At 39.8% G+C, this 23,459-nt stretch overlaps 1 protein-coding gene and 1 long non-coding RNA gene across 3 annotated transcripts; both read left to right on the forward strand.

The window, feature by feature from the left end:
- Positions 1-6,378: 6,378 nt before the first annotated feature.
- On the forward strand, positions 6,379-10,262 carry dmrt2a (doublesex and mab-3 related transcription factor 2a). 2 transcript variants are annotated; one of them, XM_064296611.1, is made up of 4 exons: positions 6,379-6,608; positions 6,895-7,303; positions 7,875-7,977; positions 8,910-10,262. In XM_064296611.1, the coding sequence occupies exons 2-4, from the start codon at positions 6,953-6,955 to the stop codon at positions 9,980-9,982; spliced, it is 1,527 nt and encodes a 508-aa protein (XP_064152681.1). In that variant the 5' UTR covers positions 6,379-6,608; positions 6,895-6,952; the 3' UTR covers positions 9,983-10,262. The 2 variants fall into 2 exon arrangements, with proteins under 2 accessions (XP_064152681.1, XP_064152682.1); XM_064296612.1 differs by lacking the exons at positions 6,379-6,608; positions 6,895-7,303 and adding an exon at positions 8,142-8,217 and having other exon boundaries at positions 7,946-7,977.
- Positions 10,263-14,291: 4,029 nt separating this feature from the next.
- LOC135264518 (uncharacterized) lies at positions 14,292-17,909 on the forward strand. Its single transcript, XR_010332714.1, has 2 exons — positions 14,292-14,562; positions 17,003-17,909. It is a non-coding gene; the product is annotated as an uncharacterized LOC135264518 (long non-coding RNA).
- Positions 17,910-23,459: the final 5,550 nt, after the last annotated feature.

Raw genomic sequence — 23,459 nt, forward strand, 5'->3', positions numbered from 1 at the left:
ATACCATTCTGTGTCATTCCTGCAAAATTTTCTTGATGTGGATGAAATTAAAACACCAATGCATAAAGATATTAATTATGCCCTTCCTCCCGTGAAAATAAGCCAGTCTTAAATCAGAATATTTTTTGGAATGTGAATACCATATCTCTATTCATTACATTTGAAAGCTATATTTAAGACTATTTTAATATGTCAAATATTGTTTTAAAGATGCCAGCATATTAATTTTCTGTCTCAAGGCATAACCATGACACCTAAACAGTCATATAATGTATTCAGAAACATAGCTAAACTAAATACCCAATCAAATAACAAAATATGATTATGAAAACATCATGTTTTAGCCAGGTAGCTTTATGTTTATTTTCACAATTTAAAGGCCAAAGATAGCGTGTCATAGAATGTCTTTTTTTACATGAGAATTAATTTCACAATTTGTCTCTGTGCAACATAAAACAGAGAATATCTGATGCCACGTTTTATGATGGCCTGACAGACGAGGCAGTTAATGCTAAGCAATTCTAAATAAAATAATATGAAATTTGTTGGGAAATATTTACTTTTCTAGGCCTATCTATAAAAAACAATCAAAGCATGGCATTTCAATTACAGCATATATCAGCAACTAAAAAAAACAATGGACCTCAAGAAGTAACAAGCAGGACGAATCCAATTGTGCCTCACTTAAATATAATTATAGGCCTAACAGTTATAATCTTTGACAAACGAACAACATGAAAATATTTTTTATTTGAACATAACTGGACCTCTGCCTTGCGTTTTCAAACAGAAATGAGTCCATGCTTACCTGCAATAATTAAATTGAAACGATATATAAACGTTTGTTTGATTTCAGACATATCAGTTCGATTAAATAGTCTTAACAATGTCACAAATGTAAGCTTGTGTCAAAAACGAAGCAACGTTTACAAACCATAACGGCTATGATTTCTTGATCTCGGTCTCGAAAGAGTAAGTGTGTATACATCGCCGCCTACTGGTGCAATGAATTATTAACATTGACTTCCACGAATATGAACGGCAACAGTGCTATCTAGTGGTGGTGCATAGCCTACTTCTGTGCCATGTTCAGTAAGTTGGTCGCATCTGGGAGACTGAAAAGCATACTGATAATGGTTGACAGAACTCAGCATCACTTCTCCCTCAACTATAACTATCTCCCATCTTTCCGACAATCACAATGCATCAGAGGAATCGTAAAAATAGCAGGTTGTATGGCAAAGTTCACATCTGCCGCTGGGTTCTGTTTTAACCGGGATGTGAAGGTAAGTAGTATTTTTACACATTCCATGATCGATTATACTGGGGTAATAGTGTCCAAACACCTGGGAAATGTACCCATATCCCTCAGGTTTAGGGCCCAGTTTATTAAGCTTTGTGCTGTTTGAAAGCTTCTTGTTGGCCAATCCACCGCTTTGCCCTTCAACTCGAATCCTCTCTGGCATCAACAAGCAAGTTTAACACGTTAACTCTGAGGCTCCGTGACCATTTAACGACCTTAGCTGCCACATGCAGAGAAGTCGTTCTGAAAATCATTTGTGTGATGTAACAGTCCCTCCAATATTAACAGACGTGCTTGTGAAGCTGATATGCTACATTGACCAACTAGAGCAGAAGAATTGCTCTTTTTTTACGTGATTTTTTATTTATAAAGTTTAAAACATTTCTCCAAGAAACCACGTGGTACTAGAACAAAATTCATATCGCGTTCAGAACTGCAATACTGTAGGCTACAGTTGTGATTTTCTCTGGACCAAATTATAGATAGACTACCTACCACTGAATATTTGGTTAAATGGACGCAGGGTAGGTCTACCATAAATAAAACGTGTAGGGTGCAGGCTATCTGTTATTGATTTTAAAACACTAAAAATGTATATTTCATGCAACTTTATGATTACACTAATGGAAATATTGAACATAGGGAGATTTGTCAAGTGACCATTCGAAGGGAAAGTAAAATACAGATGCTAGAAATGTTTAAACTGGTAAGGTAATTACCTGGAAAATCGATTACGCCAGAGGACTAGCTTCCGAATAACTCTGAGCGCAAGAATTGGTCTTTTTTTTACATTTGAAATTTTAACAGCTCAGCTTTGCCATCATGTGGTAACATTTGGAAATACAACCAAAATGTCTACATGTTTTTTTTTTTTTTTTTTTTTCCATCAGGGTACTTTTATGCATGTTTCTTAAGCTCACAATACAAGGTTCTGCGGCATTAAGATTAAAACCTGCATTGCCTAATGATGAAATCACTACTACAAGCTATAATAATAATAATAATAATAATAATAATAACAACAACAACAACAACAACAACAACAACAGCCTCTATACACAAGTACATGGCAACACAAATAATATAATGATGATACATTTTTCACTGTTGTTGTTCTTAATATTATTATAATTATATTTTCGTTTAAAGCATAAAACTCACTCATACAGCCCACTCATGCTGGGGAAAATGCGCCAACCTTCATTTACTTTATTCTTCTTTGGAAAACCATCTTTTAAATCAAGGGTGTCCAATGTTATCCGAATAGGACCGATGTGGGTACAGATTTTCGTTTTAACACATCACTAAGACACCTGCCTCTAGCCTACTTATCAATGTTTTGATTGAAGACCACGATTAGTTAAATAGTTAAATCAAGTGTTGTAGTGCTGTGCTAAAACAAACATCTGGACCCACACCAGCCATTTTCGGGTAAGATTGGACCCCCTTTGCCTTCTAAGTTTCATCAAATGGACTGACAAATCATGACTGCTTTAACATTCAGCAGGGCTACACGTGTTGCCAATCCATCAAGTGACTTCAAATGCTAATTAACATAACAGGGCTCCAACGCACCCACCAATCTCTCTCAACTTTACGCAGATCATGTTACTGTTTCTTGCTACTCAAATAGGACGGAAATGTCGCGCGACCAAAGGGAAATATTATGTTACCAAAACATCAGGAAGGTTTTTCAAACTCCTGCTGTTTCAACTACAAATGCTATGAAAAGCCTATTTACAGTTGTAAAAGTCAGGCAGGTGGACAAATAAATCTCCAACCAAACCTGTTATTGGCAACTACGTATACCAACGCGGTGCAATTATTAAACCGGATTCGAATAATATTGCTTTGGGCATAATATTATGAAATTGCTATAGAAGTTTTTATTTATTTATTTTAATTTTATTTTTTAGTATCGGCTCTTTATTTTAAATTTCCTGTTGGCTAACATCGCGCTACAGCTTACAAACAATTCGATTAAAAAACGCAATAGATTTTTTTCATTTAATATCATTGAACCAACTTAACGTAATTAAAATGTGTTCTTGTTGAATACAAAATACCCTAAGCCAAAGTATATTTTCCTGGTATCTGTATCGGACTACATTTTACTATTACATTTTCGTACATTTTAGGAGTAGAAAATAAGAAAAAGAATTTACACTAAGGTGCAATTGAAAGCAAAACAATTTTTTAAAAAGCATTGTGACAATATGCGAATGCATATTTTAATAGGCCTAAACCTTTCTGGAGAGAACGACTTTATTCAAATTATGGCTTCGTGCATACGCCCACATAAGCATCGCAATTATCAGTAATTAAAAACATACTGGAAAAGTTACACATTTATTTCCCAATTTTGGAAGACAAGATAACTTTTCGTGTGATATGAACAAATTTCTTCTCACCAAATAAGTCAATCGGTCCTCCTAAAGGTTGGCAATCTAATATCTTCTGAAGAGAGTGGTTACTGGACAGGATCAAAGCATTCTTTATATGGAAATTGCACCCAGGGTAGCACTCTGGCTCTCTGGCCGTAACCCCGCTAATAAATTAAGGAGGAAGAGAAACCGGCGAAGCTGCACCTGCACGCCTGACATCTTCACCACATGTGAGATTCGCTCTAAAACAGGTCTCCATGTCCAAAGTAGAACAGACGCATCATTAGTGCGCTTGCTTGTCTTTAATTGTTCATGTAAATCGTCCCCACAAACCCAAAACACGACGATGACTTATCTTACAAAATGGTATTAATGCTCGCGTCCCCCTGCATTTAACACTCATATGGTTAAACAGACATGCGGCAGTTATGAATATGAAGCCTATGAAACACAACGTCCGCTATTGCCTTTGTCGCGCATGCCTGCACACAATAAAATCGTTCGTGTAAAATCAACACTGAAAAAGTTTGTTTTACAGTGAGAGCATGCATTTATACCGTATTTATATTACTATAAATAATGTCAGTGTTGAATTAACGTTTAGTTCATGTCTATGTGGTACAATTATTTAACTTACTACATCATGCGCATGGATGCTTTATTTAGTCTGTTGATTTTTATTCTTCATTGTTTATCATGTAAGACCCCAAAAGGTCATGTAAATCAATATCACTGCACTACAGTCCTTGCAAAAAAATTTCAGCAAATATGGCTTACCGCATTTTCATCAAGAGCCTCCCCTGGCCTAGTACATACAGTACCATCACATAGCATGGCCTGTTCCGAACCATCATCTAAAACATAATTGTCCAATCAATTGAGCAATACCACTATTCTCTGACATGTTTCTCGTCTTTAAAATTACAATTTTACAGCATAACCCATAGCACGTGTAGTGTTTTTTATTTTTTGTTTAATTTATTTATTTTACTTTGGTTTCATAAAAAACAAATTGCCTTCATCTTTACAATCTCCAAAGTAGGCCTTTTTTTTCTTCAGAAACTTTGCAGTCCCGCATGTTTAAAATCGATCAGCAAATGAAATATCCCCTGTGGCTAAAGTAAACACAAATGTTAACTGTTTTTAAATTTACCACGGCAGGCTGTGTTTTTCCTATTGTTCGGTGTCAGTTTACAAGCCGAAGGACGCTTCATAAACACCGCAATCTCTAAGACCAACGTCCCAGCCTTTCTAGTTGAATCCCGGGGGGAAAACGTGAAATTCCGCGGGTGTCACCTTTAAGTTATGATTGCAATCCAAACAGTAGCTATGATCTCGTTTTAACAGTGTCCTTTTATTTTCAATTAGTTTCAGTGGAATAGCTACACAAGCTGTTGTAGGTCAGTCAGGACAAAGCGACAGTTTTGTTTTGTACACGCTCTCTCTTGCTGACTGCATGTTTTCACTGTTGCGTTTGTTGTGTAAACGTTATAATCGCCTCCTATCTGTATTTTAAAACACTTTGTAAATCCATCTGCGCAAGCCAGAAAGTTTGCCTAAACGGTAGCTGAACGCCGACAACAGATGTCGCAACAAAAGCAACTTTGCACAATACCTCATAATTGTTTGGTCCAAGGCATAAAACTTTAGGAACTACTACTTGCAACATTTATTTATCTTATTATGTTTGGGAAACATTTAAAAATAATGAATTTACACAATGCATATAATTAATTCAGGTATCACAATGTGAATTTATGTTTGCATGCTATTCATATAATATCCATATAATATGATAATTATTATGTCACATTGAACACAATATTTGGTTTGGTAATAATAGGCTATGGCATGACCTTGGCTGAATAGATGGATGTGGAATTTCCATTTGATGATAAGCTACTGGATGCACGCGCCTGTCCTCCAGCTAACAGTATAACGAAATCATAAGGCCCCATACACAAATTTGGAGCAATATACAATGTGCAGTCACAGATGTCGACACTTGTCGATTAACAACTATGTCGTATTTAACTTGAAATGATTACACCCGTAAGTAGGCTATGTTGTAAGACTTTAAACTATTTAAATCCATATAAAAATATTTCAGTATGTTTTTGCATTTTCAGGCACTGATTTGAATGCGAGTTCTGATTATTTTATACACAATGCACATCTGACTGTGAAGACTCAAATAATGGCGAATTAAAATTGTTATAACAAAAAAGATATTTACAAAAATTCTACAAAACGTGTGCCCACAATAATAATACACACTTTACTAAGAAATAAATAATATAAAATCAGTTAGAAACGCTAACCGCTTTGACACAATAGCTCACAAATCTGATTTTGTTAAAAGGCTGAAATTATTTTTTTTTTAAATGAACTAAAAAATTGAACTAAGTGTTTGTAGAGTGTTTTGTTCAGCTTCACGAAATAAGCTGTGTTAATATGTTGGCGATGAACGTCATATCAACGTTAGCAAATAAACCGTATTGTCGATACATTTCCTAAAGGGTCAATGATAATTTGTCAGTTTTCATTAATTTCCCCTTTCAATCTATTTGAACCTGTTCCCCCATCTATAGAGGCTGGAGGCAATTCCTTAACAACCAATGAGGAGATGGCGTTGAAAACGCGCCAATCAGAAGGCAAACAGTGTGCGTTCATGCTCTCCGTAGAGGAGGTACTTACAACCCACTTCTTGTGAAAACCTCAGAAGACTGTGAAGTGACATCAGAAAACGGACATTAATGATAGATGAATGTTTATGTGTCAGCACTGCACTTAATGACTACAGTTGAACAAGTCCAAACAAGGAGTGCAAGAGGGATTAAATACATCCCGTTCTTCTTAAAAAACAGAGAAGCATACTGGATTTTCCCACTAGTTGGCCAGCGGTCACTGCACATAATTTGGTAAGTTTTAGCGAGCGATTAATTTTGGAACAAGGTTTATTTACCTACAATAAGTAAAATTAGAAAATATATGAAGAAAAAATAGATTACAGCGCATCTCATTAGGTTTATATTATAAGGACTTTTAAAACAAGACATCATTCAAATACTGTGTTCTTCATGAATGGAATGAAAAGGGACTTCAATCAATTTTTTTTTAGAGAATTTTGAAATATTGCTCAGTATTTCCAGACTTTTAATGTAAATCCACTAACACTTGTTCTTTTTTTCGTTGTTGGTGATCTAGGTGCCAGTAAATATTTTTCCTGCCCTGAAATCTGAATTCCAAGAAGACCTGGGGAAACATGACGGATCTGGTCGTCCCTGAGCTTGAAATAGACGTGGAGAGCCTTGAAACGGAGAGCGACGACCAGGGAGATTTCAGAACCCCGTTGTCCGGGGTAGAAGAGGATGACCCAGGAAGCAGGGACGATGACAAAGCAGGCCAGATAACCCTTGGTTCCGGAGACCAAAGAAAACTTAGCCGAACCCCGAAGTGTGCCCGCTGCAGAAACCACGGAGTTGTCTCCTGCCTGAAGGGGCACAAGCGATTCTGCAGGTGGCGAGACTGCCAGTGCGCGAATTGTCTGCTGGTGGTGGAGCGGCAGAGAGTTATGGCAGCGCAGGTGGCATTGAGAAGACAGCAAGCTACAGAGGTAAGTGTCGGGTGTTCTGTCAACCGGTCAATAAGCGCAGTGTCTTACGCATTTAAATATTCTGACAGGAAGGTTAAGGTAGTTACGTTTCCAATGATCAACTGATTAGGCAGATTTGCAGATATATTTGGCAAGTAGCCTATGTAGACATTTGATTTTAATGTGTCGCTCAAGTATTTCTGACTATTACGCATTAGAATAATACTGTAAATTAAACAGTTTTATTGCGTTAGACGCAAGTCATACACAATTACATACACGAGACTATTATCTGCTAACATTCAAAAACGTAGGCTCATGACTTATTATTTTTGATTCAAGTGTAAGCAGTGGTGTGGCATTTACTATGGTGTTGTTGTTTTGGTTTACTTAGTAGGCTACATCAGCATTGCTAATTAAATGCAATATACACGCAGATAATTTAGTGATAAAAATGTAATCTATACCTAGTAAATTTGTATTAATCAGTTGCATTCGCTTATGCTGTCAACACATTGCGGTCGACATGTCGTTACTGACGTAAACGCTCCTATTATATGTGCGCCAAACAATAATTTTGTTATTATTTTAGGATAAGAAAGGCATTTCGGGGAAGCAGATTCCAGCAGAGCGGAGAACCATCTACCAAAGGCATCTCAGACCCTCAACCATGTTGGCAAAAAGTATTCTTGAAGGTAGGCCCGAGGCAAATATCCCCTGTACATTTTTGTTTTGTTAGAAAAAGCTTGTGCTCACAGATACCGTTTTTTATTAAAAAAAAAAATTGTCTATCTTTTTAATCTCCCTTGCCCTATCTTTCCTGTTTCTTCTGATCTTTCCTCTTTCCTCTTCTTCTTAGCTGTGCTCGGATATCTGTTCCTTTCCCTAACAAGCGCGTCACCGCAAACGGTTCTACTTGGGACATTTTAACTGCAGTAAGCGGACATTATTATCAAGTTGAACTAATTAGCGAAAGCTTTTTATGAGTTTGTATCAGCATTTGGGGGAGCAGTAGGGAGTTCTGAAAAAGGCTACCAAAAGGTTCCGGTATTAGTTCTGCGGAAGACAGCGTTGTCCGTACTGATGGGAAAGATCCTTAACCCGCATCATTAGCTGAAAATTCAATGGTATAAATTGATAAAAAAAGTAAGTAATATTAAGTTAAGCTGCCTAATGATAGATTTAGAACATGTATAATTTATAACATTCACTGCAAAATTAAAATAAAAGATTAAATACATTTGAATTTTCTGTCATATAATTTTCCAAGTTTAAGTTGTAATCAAAGTTACTGAAGCTTGGTAGGATCACTGCTGTATAATGTTTAATAGTGGAAGAAGCTCTTAATTAAATAATAATAAAAAAGGTAACTAAGTAAATCTAGTACACAACAAAAATCCAATGGAATTTAACTCCCTTAACTGAAAGGGTCATCATTATGTTCTGTGACTCGAAAAAGTAATGAGACCAATTTGTGATTTTTTGAACTATTTCAGTTTCTTTGACTTTATATGTTACCATTGATAATTCATTGTCTCTACCTAATAAATGATCCTCCTGTACATTAGATCAGTTGAAAGTGGGGAAAGTACACATATATCTAACGCTGCTTTCATTCTTCATGAAGGATACCGTCCAGTTCAGACAGACCCGTTTATGGGGGGAAACTCTTCTCTACCTCCCCCTCTGAGTGATCGGATGAGGAAGAGGAGGGCTTTCGCCGACAAGGAGCTGGAGAGCATCATGCTGGAGAGAGAGTACAAGGAGAGGGAGATGCTGGAGTCCAGTCAGGCCTCCGCGGCCTCCCTCTTCTTCCCCAACAGCATGGTCCACGCGGCCGAGTACAACTCCTACAAGACGGCGTACTCCTCCTCGCAGGTGGAGCCCCCGCCCAAGGACCACTGCAACTTCCTCCCCAACTGCCTGGACCTGTCCATGCAGTACGCGGGCGGTGGGAACGTGGAGCTCATCTCCTCCAACGTGAGCGTGGCCACCACCTACCGTCAGTACCCCGTCCCGCCCCGCTTCGTGGTCTGGCCCCGGGGGAGCAACATCGGCGACGCCCTGCTGTACCAGCAGTGCCTCCTCAACGCCACGGCGGTCCAGAACATGAAGCCGGGCGCGGTGTGGGACCCCAAAATGATGCCCGCCTCGGAGAGCCACTCGCCCGAGCAGGACGCTGCAGCGGTGGCCAAGCTGGAAGGCTCGCGGGCGGCCCTGGAGCCCGGCGACCTCCAGCGGGTCCAGGCGGAGCCGCAGCAGGGGGTGCTCTTGCAAGGCCCCCGGGAGCGGTCGGCCTTCTCCCCGCCGAAGCGTGGCTTTGGGCAGGCCTTCCCCGGCACGCCGCCCCTGCCCCTCAGTCAGGAGCACGTGCTGAGCAGGCTGAGCAAAGACAGCGCCAAGCAGGCCCTCTCTATGAAGCTCAACTCCTTCCACAGCCTCATCCAGCAGACCCTCAGCGAGAAGTCGGGGGCCGAGCCGAAGGGCCCCAGCTGCAAGGAGCTCTTCGAGGAGGCCGCGCGGAAATACAGGGAGGGAGCCGCCAAGGACCTCCACAGCTTCAAAAGCCTGGACAGATACTCAAAAGATTTTACGTCCAAGCAAGCCGCCACCAAAGTGGCATCCGGCGAGACGTTGTCTTTTTCTGTCGAGTCCATACTGAAGAGGCCCTCTCCCTCCATGACTCGCGCATCACAGTAACAAACGGAGCAGGAAGTTGGCAGATGCTCTCTCTTCTCCTCCGTTAGATTATCTGTAGAATCTTGCATCCTCAATGTTTGAATGTTAAAATGTGATTATTTTAATTGCTGTTCACAATTTTGCAGTGTATATATTTAGCTGTAAATATAAGCATGTTGTACATCAGTATCATATGAAATATATTTAAATGTATTGCTGTAAATGATGTCGCTTTAACTTGTGATTTGTTAGTACGACAATACAACTGTACTGTCAATAAACAATTTTGTATATTAAAAAACACTACATATATATATCTATTTTTTTTTTTTTTGCATGATCAAAACATGCTGGTTAAGACATCTTTCTTATTTCTTAAAGGACAAGTGCTAATAATATCATTTAAAAGAAAATCGGTTTTGAACTGGACAAAAAACACAACAGCAAGTACATGACAGAACCAAAGCAAATGATCTAATATGTAATGGAGCCAAGTTGAACATCCCTGGTTTGTTCTTAATAACAGGTCAATGAAAACCTTACTCTTTATCGGGCTTCTCACGAGTTTTAAATCGAGTTTTGTTAGACTCTGTACATCTTCTCTGAAAAAAAAAACTAAACTGGAAGGATCTTGTCATATCTCCGTGCATTCAAGCAAATGAAATAGAAAGTTATTTCCATAAAAATGTAATTTAATTCTAAATTTAATGTCAACGTTTAGGCATTTGGGTTATAAATACAATAAACTGGACATATTTACAGTAGACTAATTGCTGAAAAAATTAACCTTTCCGAGAAATATGTCAACTAGGCTGCGCAAACGCAACCTGCTATTCCTACGGCCCTTATTGTGCTTAGAAAAACCCAGGTCTACCCATTCAATTTTCACACATGTAGCGAAAGAAAATGACCGACGCTAAGAAGATTACAAACTCCGAACCAGTATATACGACAAGATCTACATTAACAAAATTTCTAAGGCTTTGTGCGTCCGAAAGGATTTGGTCATTTTTTTATTTTCAGATGAATAAGGCCTATTCACTGGAACGGAAAGCTAAACTAACTTTCCCATATAAAACACATTCTTGAAAAAATAATAAGGAAGATAGATCAAGTGTTCATCACTTGATCTATCTGTACTTGCATTACAGATGTGATGCAATTGTCAGCGTGGAAATACGATAAGGTCATACATTGTGTATAGTATATAGCTACATTTTAAAAGCATTTTCTATTGATTCAATAGAGCTACAGACTGACAGAGAAGAGTCTGAAGACACACGGTGAAAGGCAGAGCAAAACATAGGTTTCAGATTAATAAGAACAGTGATCCGTGGGAATAAAGCAAGACATGCAATCGGAAAGACGAGGTATGTAGGCTACATCCAATTTGGAATATCACAGTCTTGTGTTTGGCATGGGCGTCCTCATATTGAGGGATGGATCTGCATCTTTATCGTTCGTTGCAAATTTTCCTGGTTCAATTACAGACGGTCAAGTTATTTTAGATATGACACGTAACGCATAAAGGGAATGGACTTGTAACTGTTTAAAAGCGTCGTGGTGAACAGAATCAGATTACGAAAGATGTCATGTGTCTTCGGCTGGATCTGACTGCAAATGCGAGCAGATTTTATTGAAGGGTGGATGACTCAGTTGGGAGAATATTGCGCCTTCTCGAATATTGGCTTGAAAAAAGGTGGGACATAGTTCTCTCCTAATTTTTTCCTGCGTGAGCGCGTATTAAACCCAGTTTCAAACCAAAGCGCCTTCAACACTGTTATTGGAGGCCCAAGAGGGAGGGACCAACGAGCCAAAAACTTATTATTGCACCGAACCTGTACTAGAATAGCTTGACCTGTTCCTCCTGCTTTCTTTAGCAGAAGACCACGAACCTTCCAACATCATTGTGCAATCGTGGCTTTACGAATTCAGCCGTCTCTGTAGGTTATCATAGCTTTTAACTAGACGCAACATCCCTTTCTTTGAAAAAGTGCTCTGCTGTCAAATCTTACAATAGCAATCCGCACGAAATTGATTTTGTGTCATCGGAGGTGTCGTATGTGCTTTATCTCCCTCATATTTATTTATAGAGTGTGTTGGTGGGAAGATATTGATTTGAATAAATTTCTGTGAAAATAATTGCTGCGCTGCAAACAGCTTGCGATAGAAATCTGCTGATGCTCTCAGTACAGATTCGATCTATTCCCAAAGTGTCAAATTCAGCATGTTTGCAAAGTGCTAACTTGCATATCAATCATGCTTATCTGTCTCTACTTACCTGTCTCGTATGACAATTCCACTGACTGTAATGTTTCCCACGCAGTCTTAAGGACATTCTGTTGCTTTTGTTGAAAGCAGAGATATTGCCTGTAATATTAGGTTAAACCAGGGGTCTCCAATCTTATCAAAGAAGGGCTGGCGTGGGTGATTGAATTTAATTAGGGACTGTACCTGGGGATTCTACCCAAGGTAGTTTCATTGGCGTAGCCTACTGCACAGTACAACATAATTATATGATTGTCGACGTTAAATGAAGTTATACACATTGAGTTGCCGTGGGTACAGATGTGATATTTGATGAATAACTGTCATTTTATAATTCCCACAGGCAAAGACAAAAACCTGCATTTATGGTTCCTTATATGGCATCATAGTCAAATTGGCAAATGAAAAACCGGTTTGGTGACTCATGTGACTCACTATTTTAAAAATTGGAAAGTGTTTTATAGGAAAATCTAGACAAAATCACCCATTTGTCAGTGGACCTGAGAGTGCATATGATATTGCAAGTTCAAAATTACAGTTTCATTTCTCTGTTTCTCAGGATAATATTTCCCACTTTGCTTATGTGTCCTAAATGCTTTACCAGACAATTCTGGTGGTGTCAAAATTTAGTTGCAACAAATTAACCCTAACCCTCTTTGAAATATCTGATATTTGAATGAGAACTATTGTTTGTGCAACAGATGCCAGAACTTCCCAAAAGAGTGGTGCATCTACCCATTATGTTATTCTAAACCAAGAGTTTTAGAAACTTTATAGCTAGCTGGTGTGTTGTCACTTTTCTTTAAACATATCTTTTTATCTTCTTCTTATTCATTGTTTTATTTCAAATATGCTGAAGTACAGAGCCAAAATAACAAGAATGACTTCCATAATTCCTTTCCATAATTCTTCGCACACACAGACACACACACAGACACGGACACACACGCACGCGCACACTCACACGCGCACACACACAGTCCCCTTCCAGGTGTTCTATCTCTATTTACTTTGCCGGTCCAGTAATTTAGCACATAGGTATATGACACGCTGCAATACATTGCACATTAAGAATCTATTAAGCTGAATTGTATGTGAACCCTGCTGCACACAAGCCTCCAACACAGCCTTATTTTGACTTAGAAAATAAATGGCACATACAGTATTTAGCATTGGGAGGCAATGGGCGTGAACAAGAGTGATAGGATCCCTATTCGTTTTACACAGGTATGCGGTCTTGTTTATCTTCCCCACCAGCAGATTCGGTGTTTAAAGAAGACGTAACGCAAATTCCTGAAAGGCAGCCGGTAATACAATAAGAAATGTGTAGGCTGTGCTCTTTTGACGAGTGCGCGGCACTTAATTACCATGTTTTCCGAGCTGACGGCTGATTGCGCTGATAAGGGCACAGGCAAATCGGCATTAAGCCGGGCCGAAATCTGGCTATGCTCTCACCGCCATTTTTTGCCAACCACAGCTTTTTTGCACTCAGGCAAAACGCTGTCAGGACGAGTTTATATCGTCGGCACCTGTATGTTTTTTTGCCGATATGTATGTCCACACAGGTGTAGGAATGGTCCAGCAAGCATGCCACGTTGCCATTGTATTGCAAACATGGTAGAAGCGGCCAGATCCATTGTTTGTGTTCTTAGTAAAATTGGCAACAAGAAATGTAGAAATTTTTAATCCGTTTTCTTTTTCCAGAAAGCAATATCTCAACAAACGGTCCTTGTGTATGGGTGTGACCGAAAGCAATAAAAAGATAAATGTCAAAAAAGTGTAAATTCGTGTAAATAACAGCGATGGTAGGCCTATATGAAAATGTATTCGCCATTTATGAGTAAAGCCAATGAAAACAAAGGCTTGATTATATTCTGAGACACCATCACTCATTTTGATGAACCCTCTTTTTTGACATTTATCTTTTCATTACTTGGTCAAATCATGTGGTGGTTAGAATTGTTCATTCTTTTGTTTAAATAATTAAAAGAAAAAAGCATTATTTATACACCATCTACCAATCTGTAGGCTTTAATTTCAACCCTAGTTTGGCACACCTGATTCTAGTAATTAGCCGGTCATGGAGATCTCTAGCTGTTGAATGAGATGTGCTTTGTTAGGGCTGGAGTAAAAATCCATAGGACGGTTGATCTCCGGGAACAGGGTTGGGCAGCCCTGCTCTATACCAATGTGTTCTTTTTGTTGTGGACTTTGTAACCAGAATTTTACTTTTTGGAGTCACGCACGTACATAAGCAAATTTTTTAGTGTTTATGCAAATTTGCATAAACACTTTGAGAGAACAGAAGTCTAGAGAGCTCTTCACAAACAAAAGTAAGTGATTAAAATTTGACCTTGTGTTGATACTCTAGAAGTGTATTTGGTTTCCTGACTGTGAGGGGAACATATATTCCTACATATAGAGTACATTTTTTCCTCATTGTATTTTGAAACAGGTTTTTTCTGACATCTTCTGCCCTTTGATACATTGGTACTATTATCAGAGAGCAAAACTATCTTCTGTTGCCACTGGTGCTTGAATTTACATTTGCTATTCCAAAGCAGCATGTAAATTCTATGTAAAAGGACAACCTGTTCCCAAAATAATGTGCCTTATTTTACTTAAAGGACATTGTACCAAACCAAACAACTGTAGTTTCAGTACCTTCGGGCTTCTATTATTTAAGGCAGGGACATCCAATCTTATTTGAAAAGGGCCAGTTTGGATACCTGTTTTTGTTTTAGCCCAGTGCTACGACACCCGATTTAAGTATTTAACTAATCATGGTCTTCACTCAAGGCCTTGATAAGTACAATCAGGTGTCTTAGTGCTGGGCTAAAACAAAAATCCTAAACCGGCCCTTTTTGGATAACATTTGACACCCCTGCATTAAAGGATGGTTTGCCGAAGAAGAACAATGTAAATGAATGATTATAACCTTTTGAAAGTGTATTCGTTAAGTATCCTAATCATTCAGAACAACTGTTTCTGTATGTATTACAGCATGTAACATGGATTCAGTGGAGCTCATGTTTGTTTTATTTTTGGAGACTCCACTTGTTCAAATCATTACATGGAAACATATGCATATATCCATTCCCCATTGTAACAGCTTGTATGATTATAGTTATTTTGTGTACCGAAAAAAATAAAACATGTTAATTTGCACATTTACAGAAATCTAATGCCCCACTTTTGTCGCATTAAGAGTTGACAGGACTTGTCCCATTGTGACCATTTACATTAATCCACTTAGATTCCTAAATTTGCATCGCTCAGCAAAACTGTATTCAAATACCCTTTATCTCAACAGCATGTGTATATTTAGATCAATAAATATAAAGAGTCTTAGGTTTCTGCATGAGGACATTGTGAAAAAATCATAACCACATTTTATATAACCAAATGTCGAGATGTCTATTTTTTTTTTTGCTTCTTTCGTTAGATATTTACCCATGTTTCATTTTTTTTAATCTTAAAAAAACAAAATATAACCCAGGAACGCGCGTGCCATATTTACAGTGTGTGATTGAGGCTATTCGGGGTAACCCTACCTGGATTTAACAAGGCTGCTAGGATTTGGGGTCACGGCCCAGGGCTCCCTCAGGGAAGCGGTGCTAGTAAAGGAGTTATCAGCTACTGTGCTGTGGGGAATGAAAGAAAAACAGAGCCGGGTTTTTCAAAGGGCCTCTCCCTTCCACGCCGGTGGGATCTCGTCGGTGTCCGCAAACCCTGGGCTTGGGGTTAAGGGTGGGCCTGGAGAGGCTACTTGACTCTTGCCCTGCTCGCGGCTCTCTGATCCCCCCCCCCCCCTTCACCGCTCTCTCGTGCCTGACCTGTTGGGGGGAGAGGACGCCCTCTCTTGTGTGACCAGGCAAAACAGCGCCTTGATGACAGATCAGGTGAAGGCGAGAATAGGGCTTGCCTGTCAGCCACTGAGCACGAGAACCACTGCATGCCACGCGTGAGTGTGTGTGTGTGCGCGCGGTGTGTGTGTGTGTGTGTGCGTGCGAGGTGTGTGTGTGTGTGTGTGGTGTGTGAGTGTGAGTGTGTGTGTGTGTGTTTGTGATTGTGTGTGAGTGTGTGCAAACTGCATCTCTTTGTAGGGGTGGAATGTAAGCAGAGGTTGTGCTTTTTATGTTGGGGGCTCGTGCATTGCCGGGTGTCAGAGCAGAGTGAATTAGGAGAGTGACCCCATACACCCCATACCGAGTGATATGTTATGGGGGAAGCTCAGTTAGTTAAGAAGACCCACCAGTGTGATTTTGTGTCATTTTGAGGGACTAAAAGTGAACTGCTCTGACATCACTACACCATATTACAATGGTTTGATCCTGTTGAGAGGCCACCCGCTGTTGTTCCGGAAGACAGGCTCAGGACAAACAAGTCCACAAAATTTCACATTTAGCCTCTCGGGATGTTGTTGCAGGTGCAATACCTTGATAGTCATTTAATGTTGCATTACGTCTGATCTTTAACCAAAATACACCTTAAGGACATGTCTCTGGGCAGGTGTGTAGGAAGGGTACTAGGTGGAAGTGGGTTTTTTAGCGCATGGAATTTAAGTGGTAAGCAGTAAGAGCAGACAGTACAACACAATGGACACAACGCTTTAACCTTGGTGGAAACCAAACTTGGCCGTTGCTACTGTGACACTTTAAGCCTTGTTTAGTCAACATGGCGTGTGCTATTCTTTGTGTTTCCTCATAAACAAAGATTGTTTCCTGTACAATGTCATGTGAAGAAACTGGTTTATACTTCTTATCTTCTCAGGTTTCCCTGGAGTGTCATATTTATGGTTGGGGACCTCAGGAACAAGTGTGTGTTTGAGGAACTTTGTGTTCTGTCGATGGTCCGCACACCTGCGGGCTGTCTCCCGCCATGTTGAATGCACGTGGGAGTGCCAGTGTTTAAGCGTAGCTGCAGTCAGGATGTGACGCTGTCATGTGCAAAATTTCCAGCCCGTATTTTTAATGCCCTTGGATTCATATTTACTGTGTCATAGTTAGCTAAATGGCAACCGTCAACATGTTCATGTAGGTACACGTGCGGTGGATGCCAAAATAGGTTTCGCTGTCTGTTACTTTTGAAATGATACACTAATTGTGATGTTATAGCCTGGATTGAATCTATGTCACTTATTATTTTTTACTCATAAACAAAAGCAAAAATTGTTTTATTTTACCTTCAAAATCACAACTTAGCACCTTTTTGGTAACTCAGATTCATCAAAGACATTGTATTTGCACTGGAAATGGTAAAACCAATATGCACTTTGAAGTCAAACTCACAGTTAAGGACATATTTGGATTATCCAATCTGTTTGGATTGTACCAATATGTTTCACCTTAAAACCTATTTACAAAGATATGTGTACAACATATGTTCCCCATATGTCACTTTACTTTACTATACTTTATGATATTTTGTATACATTAGTCTATGATTGGCCAAAATTTACTGAAAGCTCTTCCCTTCGGTAATAATTGGATAAATAAAGACGCATAGTGGCATACTCTAAAGTGATCCTTATTAAGCTGTTTCCATCACATGCAGTAATGAATCGAACGGCTTTTAGGACCCCTCCAAGCTCAAGCAGATGTATAAAATATCTTAATGCCCTCTGGGGTTTCTGTATCTTTTGAGGTGTATCATTCACCAATAAATATCTTGATTTGTGCACTGTGTCGAATTCATCTTCTGAAAGCTGCAGTATGAAGAAAAAGGCTTAGGTGCGATGACCTGTCAGTTCACATGTGATAAGATTTAATGTGCTAAGACCTGCCTTGGAAGGAAGGGGGAAAAAAAATAAAACACACCACTAAACTAATCCATACCATAACTGACAGTGAGGAAGAGAGAATTTGGACTTTTGTTGCTCTCTGTCTCCAGGTGGTTTCTCATGGTGAGTTTCTCTCTCCCATCGCAGGGCTACCTGAGACTGGGTCGACCATAGCATAGATAACATTATCAGAACCAAGACGGCCTCCTTTATTGGGCTCTCCCAGGCTAAGTGGGCACGGTTCAAGTAACTTTATGCTTATGTCTCTGTAAACCGGACAATGGGAGAAACAGAAACAGGACTACTAGCAATGCATTCCTGTCTTCTTTATACGTACCTCTTAGAACCCCTATGGGCTCTATTGAATTTATCCATAAGGCAATTTTTCTTAATTTTAAGCAAGGCTTTAATGCCACTGTTAATTTTGTTTTTTTGCAAATGGTCCTTAAAAAATGTCTCAATTTCAGTGACATAATTCTGCGTGAAAAAAAACTGAAAATATGTAACATGTACTGTATGTCATGTAAATCACTACCCAGCCCTTTAAAGTGTTCTAGAACTCCATTGCCTTCAGTTATGAGCAGTTATTTTTACACCAGTATTAGAATGTTCAGTTTAGAGGATTCTAATCAAGTATTTGTGATCTTACACCTTGAAGGGTTAATATGAGGCAGAGGCTTGTATCTTATCGGTATAAGTGGTTACATGTCTCATTTCAGGGAGTGGTGCCATGCAGGACAAAATGTGCCGTGTCATGGCTTTGACCGACATCTCCCTTTGTGTCTCATGCAAACACGACCGTAGTCAGATCACAGACGTTGCTGATTTTTGAGATGCAATGGCTTTGCCCTGTATTTTTTGTACATATACATTTGTTCATACAGCAGTTTAGTATCTGAATATTAGCTTTCTAATAATAATGGGTGTTTGGACTGTATGGAATTTGTTTGGTATTATATGCCCTTTAGACGTTATTTTCACTCAATATACATTTGCAGCCCCTATGGAAGTTTCTGTTTGGTGCTCATCAAGCTGTTTTACCCGTTTATGGACATTCCTTGAAGTAGCCCACATGTACGTAAGCTTAATTATTTTCTTACCCATGACAACCAGTTGAGTAATTGCAGCATGCAGAATTTAGTGATTAAACATTTTATTTGTTCTTATTATATAGTAATGCAATGCAACAGTGTAGATTCTGAGATGGCAGAATTTTTTGATCATTGTGACTCCTCTGCCTGATTTATACCAATGTGTTCATTTGCATAGTATTATTTCTGTAGCATACTTGGACACATCTCAAAGCATATAAGACTGCCTAAACAGTGAAACATTGCTTTAATGTAGAATGATTCCTTAAGTTTTGGTTAGTAAAAGAACAAGTGAATTGTACTTTTCTGTCAGTGGTGACTTTCAGTTGGGCACATAGTGGCTGAAGCTGCAGCGTGGTGCTCATTAAAGAAAATTCTCACCTGCAGAACAGTGCTTGGCACGTGACTACCAGTTTCATCAAAGGCCTTTCTGGAATACTTTGTTGCAACTGCCCCCTCCCCTGCCCCACCACCCGTTCTTTTGAGAAGGAGAAATGATATCATCTCCCAACACCTACCCACCCCCCACCCCACCCCCCTCAATTGAACTGTGGGTATGCCGTGCCACAGATAAAATATATTCATATAAATTCAGATTAAAAACGAGAAACATAAATAAACTTGTAACTTTGCCGTGACACGAGAAAATGGAAGAGGTGCGCGTTTATCTTAAAACTCCAAAATATATATTTGTTCAGTCAAGTACCTCGTAAAATATGTGCTCCACAGAAATCTATCAAGAGACCCTTTGAAAAGCAGCAGGGGGTCCAACATGTGCGAGTCAGCTGTTTGGGTCAGACCAGCGCAGGACTTCATTTAGGGCCAAAGCTGCAGATTACTGTAATGGAGCGAAAGATTTATGTTCCACGCTCGATATATGAACCCCAGGGGTAGCTCTTCTAAAGGGTGATTATTGCCCTGACACAAGGGAATATTTTATATTAAACACTTAAAGTTATATGTTTATGGTAATAATCACCCCCGTGCTTTTCATGTTGAACAGCTTAACAAACCCTAGGAAACATGGCTAACCCTTAGCTGAACCCTCCTTGGCAGTTAAATACAATATTTTCATACAGTGTTACTTTCCAGACATGTGTTTACTCCTCTGGAACAATATGTTGTCCCTTACATCATCAATGAGAGTCTTGTGGAATGGGAACTCAATTGCAGGCAATAAACGCCTCTACTGGGGGCTGAAACCAGAGCTGTGCCTCACGGAGGTTTGACTCTTAATCTTTGCTAGTCAAAGCCAATGAGTGTCTGGAGGAGGCTGCGCTAGGCGCTAACACACACAGGGGGTTCACCTTGCAGTCCTTTGAGTCTTACTTTGAGGAGTAAGAAATAATACGATGGAAGCCATTTTGGAATAAAAAATGTGGGAAAACCAAAACCAAAAAACAAAATGTTCTTACACCAGGCATGCTCTGTTGTTTGGAAAAAATGTTTGTTGCTCTATCTGTTTTTATTGAGAAAGAGAATTTTCCAGCTTACTTCAGACATTTCTGCTGTGTATGCACATTTCCTGTGATTTAACGTGGGCTTTCCAGAACCTTCTGATGCTGCTTACATGTAGAGGTTAATGGTGCCTCCTCAGGGTTTTACAATCAGCCTGACATTTACGTCATTATTCTTGTGAATCCAAAATACACCTGACTCTGCAGGCAGTCAGAAGGGAGTAAACCATGTAATTCCAGCGTAGTATTTTGGGGAAAATGGGATCATTTCCTCCTCAAATGATGGCTGAACATAAAACATCATTATTTATGCCTGTTGATATCCAGATACCATGAAACAGTAGTCTTGAACTTGTAGGATTTCTTGGTTCAGCTGTGTAGTTTTTTTCAGATAAGTTGGCTTTAATTTCATCATTAGGAAATGAGAAGTTCCCTTTCAATACAGAGCAAAGTAAAGTAAAGTAAAATAAGAGCACGTTTTCTGGTGGTGACCGGTCAGCAGTGAAGAATCTGTTTGTGTTTATTGGTCCTGTCGCGCCACCTGTCCGACGGCCAATGACGATGCAATGCCCTGTTGACCGGACCTGTGATGGAAAAGCCAGACAACATGTGTGCTTTTTACAGTGCGCAGGTCTCACTCGTTTTATCTGTGGAAAATAACCGCCCTGTTTCCTGAACACACGTTTGTGTTTTGGGAGGAGAGGGAACAGGAAAGGCCTATATAGGGGTGTACCGTGACACGTGTAAGCAGATATTGGCGCATTTGAAGTTTTTAAAAGCTTCTGCCTGAAAGATTTAGTATAAAAAAGGGTAGAATTGTATATGACACCCTTGGAGGACCGCTTATAAATTGGAATCAACTTTTCAAAGGAAATAGTAAAACTTCCTTCGCCTCCCAGTGCCATACCGAAGGCCTCGTTCAAAGCTGAATATCAAAATTCTTTTCCCATTACTGCTAAGTATCCCCTTCCATGCCTGTACCTTTGGTAACAGGGTTTTCAGGCTGAGGTTTTTCCTAACCATCCAATTTGTCAATTTTTATGTCAAATTGGAATATTTGCGGTATTGTTTGAAGGAAGGGAGACCACAGAGGATGACAGGGCGAGTAACTTCTATTAAATGGACTCACTGATGGGAAAAGCAAACAGCTCATAATGACCTGTATTCCTTTTAAAATGGCACCATATGTGTCCAGGGATGGTTAGCTGTTCTAGCCCGTCATGCATTGCTGCAATTGCTTGTAACAAACTTGACCCCATTAAACTTTTGGTGACGCAGGAGGTGGTGATGAACAATGACTCATATTTACTCGAGGATTGACCGGGGAAAAAAATATTCTTAAAGCAATTCCACAGACCTGCCATTTGGATCATTAAAATACGTTGTAATGGTGGACAAGTTGTGTGTGGCAAGTGTGGCAAGTTGTCCCGGCAGTTAGATTGGTGGTACTACTTAGAATTACCTTGAGTGTCAAGATGATCCGTCTCACATTATTTAGGTGTATTTATCTTCTTTTTTCTATTTTTTAGCCAGATTTTTCTGTTTGGCAAATGCATGCTGCATTTCTCCACAGCACTAAGCTCAAACAAATTTCAGGGCCCTGTGAATCATTATGGCCTGGGTTCAGAGCAGCATACATCACACAGTATAAAGCCAGCTCTGCTCAGAGCTCTGGCCTTATCAAAATTGAAGTTCTCCGCATCTGTAATAAGTATCAAACTCTGTGGTCTCTTCCTCCTCGCCCGCTCCCTGGAGGACTGGGATATTTATGGCCTGTCCCATCACGGTCTCCCCATTCTTCTGAACGAACTTTAACACCAGCAGCTGGGGCACAGAGCATCGGGATGGGGGGGGGAGTGTTCAGGGGAAGGGCCCTCTACTCCAGGACTCCACCCTGAGCTCTGGCACACATACTTTCCAGGGGACACCCTGATGAGCCCAGCAAGGGGCCTGACAGTCAAATCGTCCGCGAAAGCCATCGCAACGGGCCTTTCACAACCTTGGAGGGGGTAATTGCAAACAGACCTTCCCGCTCTATTTCTTTCTTTTTTTGTTCCACTCTTTTCTCTTTGCCAATGGCATGCGACCCTGCTCGGACGTCCCCCTGAATTGGCTGGGGCTGTCAGTCAAAGCTACGTAATGTCGGGGAGAGAGGAGATGGGGATGCTTGAGTGGCTGAAGATGAATTAAATCTTTTTGGGATGTTTTTTATCCTTGCTGGGTGTTGTGTTACCTTCTCTCTCTTTCTCTCCTTCCCTCTCTCCCTCCCTCTCTCTCTCTCTCTGTGCATATATATACTATATATATATATATATATATACAGTGCTATATATGCAAATATATATAAAGCGCTATATATATATATATATATAAAGAGAGAGATAAAGAGAAAGAAATAAAAAAGTAATGCAGCACCCTGCTTGAATAAAAACATCCCAAAAAGATTAAATTCATCTTAAGTCACTCAAGCATCCCCATATCCATGTATATATGGAGAGAGAGAGAGAGAGAAAGAGAGAGAGAGTGATTGAGTGTGTGTGTTTTACTTTATGCTGTGGCCAAATGGATAAATAAAAAATATGAAAAACTGTAGGATTACCAGCTGAGTTCAGCAATCACACGCTCGGCCGACAGTGATCCCACGGCACTTTTTTCCCATGCCTGAGACTCCCAGGCCCTTAAGCTCGATGCTTTATACCTCCCGAACACGCTGCCATATAGCCTTACAACTTCTGAAGCGCGCAGCTCCGTGTGCGCCAAAGGAGTTAAGCCATAAGAGACCAATAGTGGAGGAGAACGAAAGACCAAAGATTTCTTTGCCAATGCAGGCCTCAACGCGCCCATTTGATAAACCGCAGAGGAGCCATTTCATGACTGCTCAATTGTTTTCCTCCATAGTT

The sequence above is a fragment of the Anguilla rostrata genome, chromosome 10 (assembly GCF_018555375.3).
Source record: "Anguilla rostrata isolate EN2019 chromosome 10, ASM1855537v3, whole genome shotgun sequence".
NCBI lineage: Eukaryota > Metazoa > Chordata > Actinopteri > Anguilliformes > Anguillidae > Anguilla > Anguilla rostrata.

Bases quoted from the DNA above. Each gene is read 5' to 3' on its own strand.
- dmrt2a (XM_064296611.1), top strand. From the start codon at position 6,953: ATGACGGATCTGGTCGTCCCTGAGCTTGAAATAGACGTGGAGAGCCTT. The intron at 7,304-7,874 runs GTAAGTGTCGGG...TTATTATTTTAG, and splicing joins GAAGACAGCAAGCTACAGAG to GATAAGAAAGGCATTTCGGG. The intron at 7,978-8,909 runs GTAGGCCCGAGG...TTCTTCATGAAG, and splicing joins GGCAAAAAGTATTCTTGAAG to GATACCGTCCAGTTCAGACA.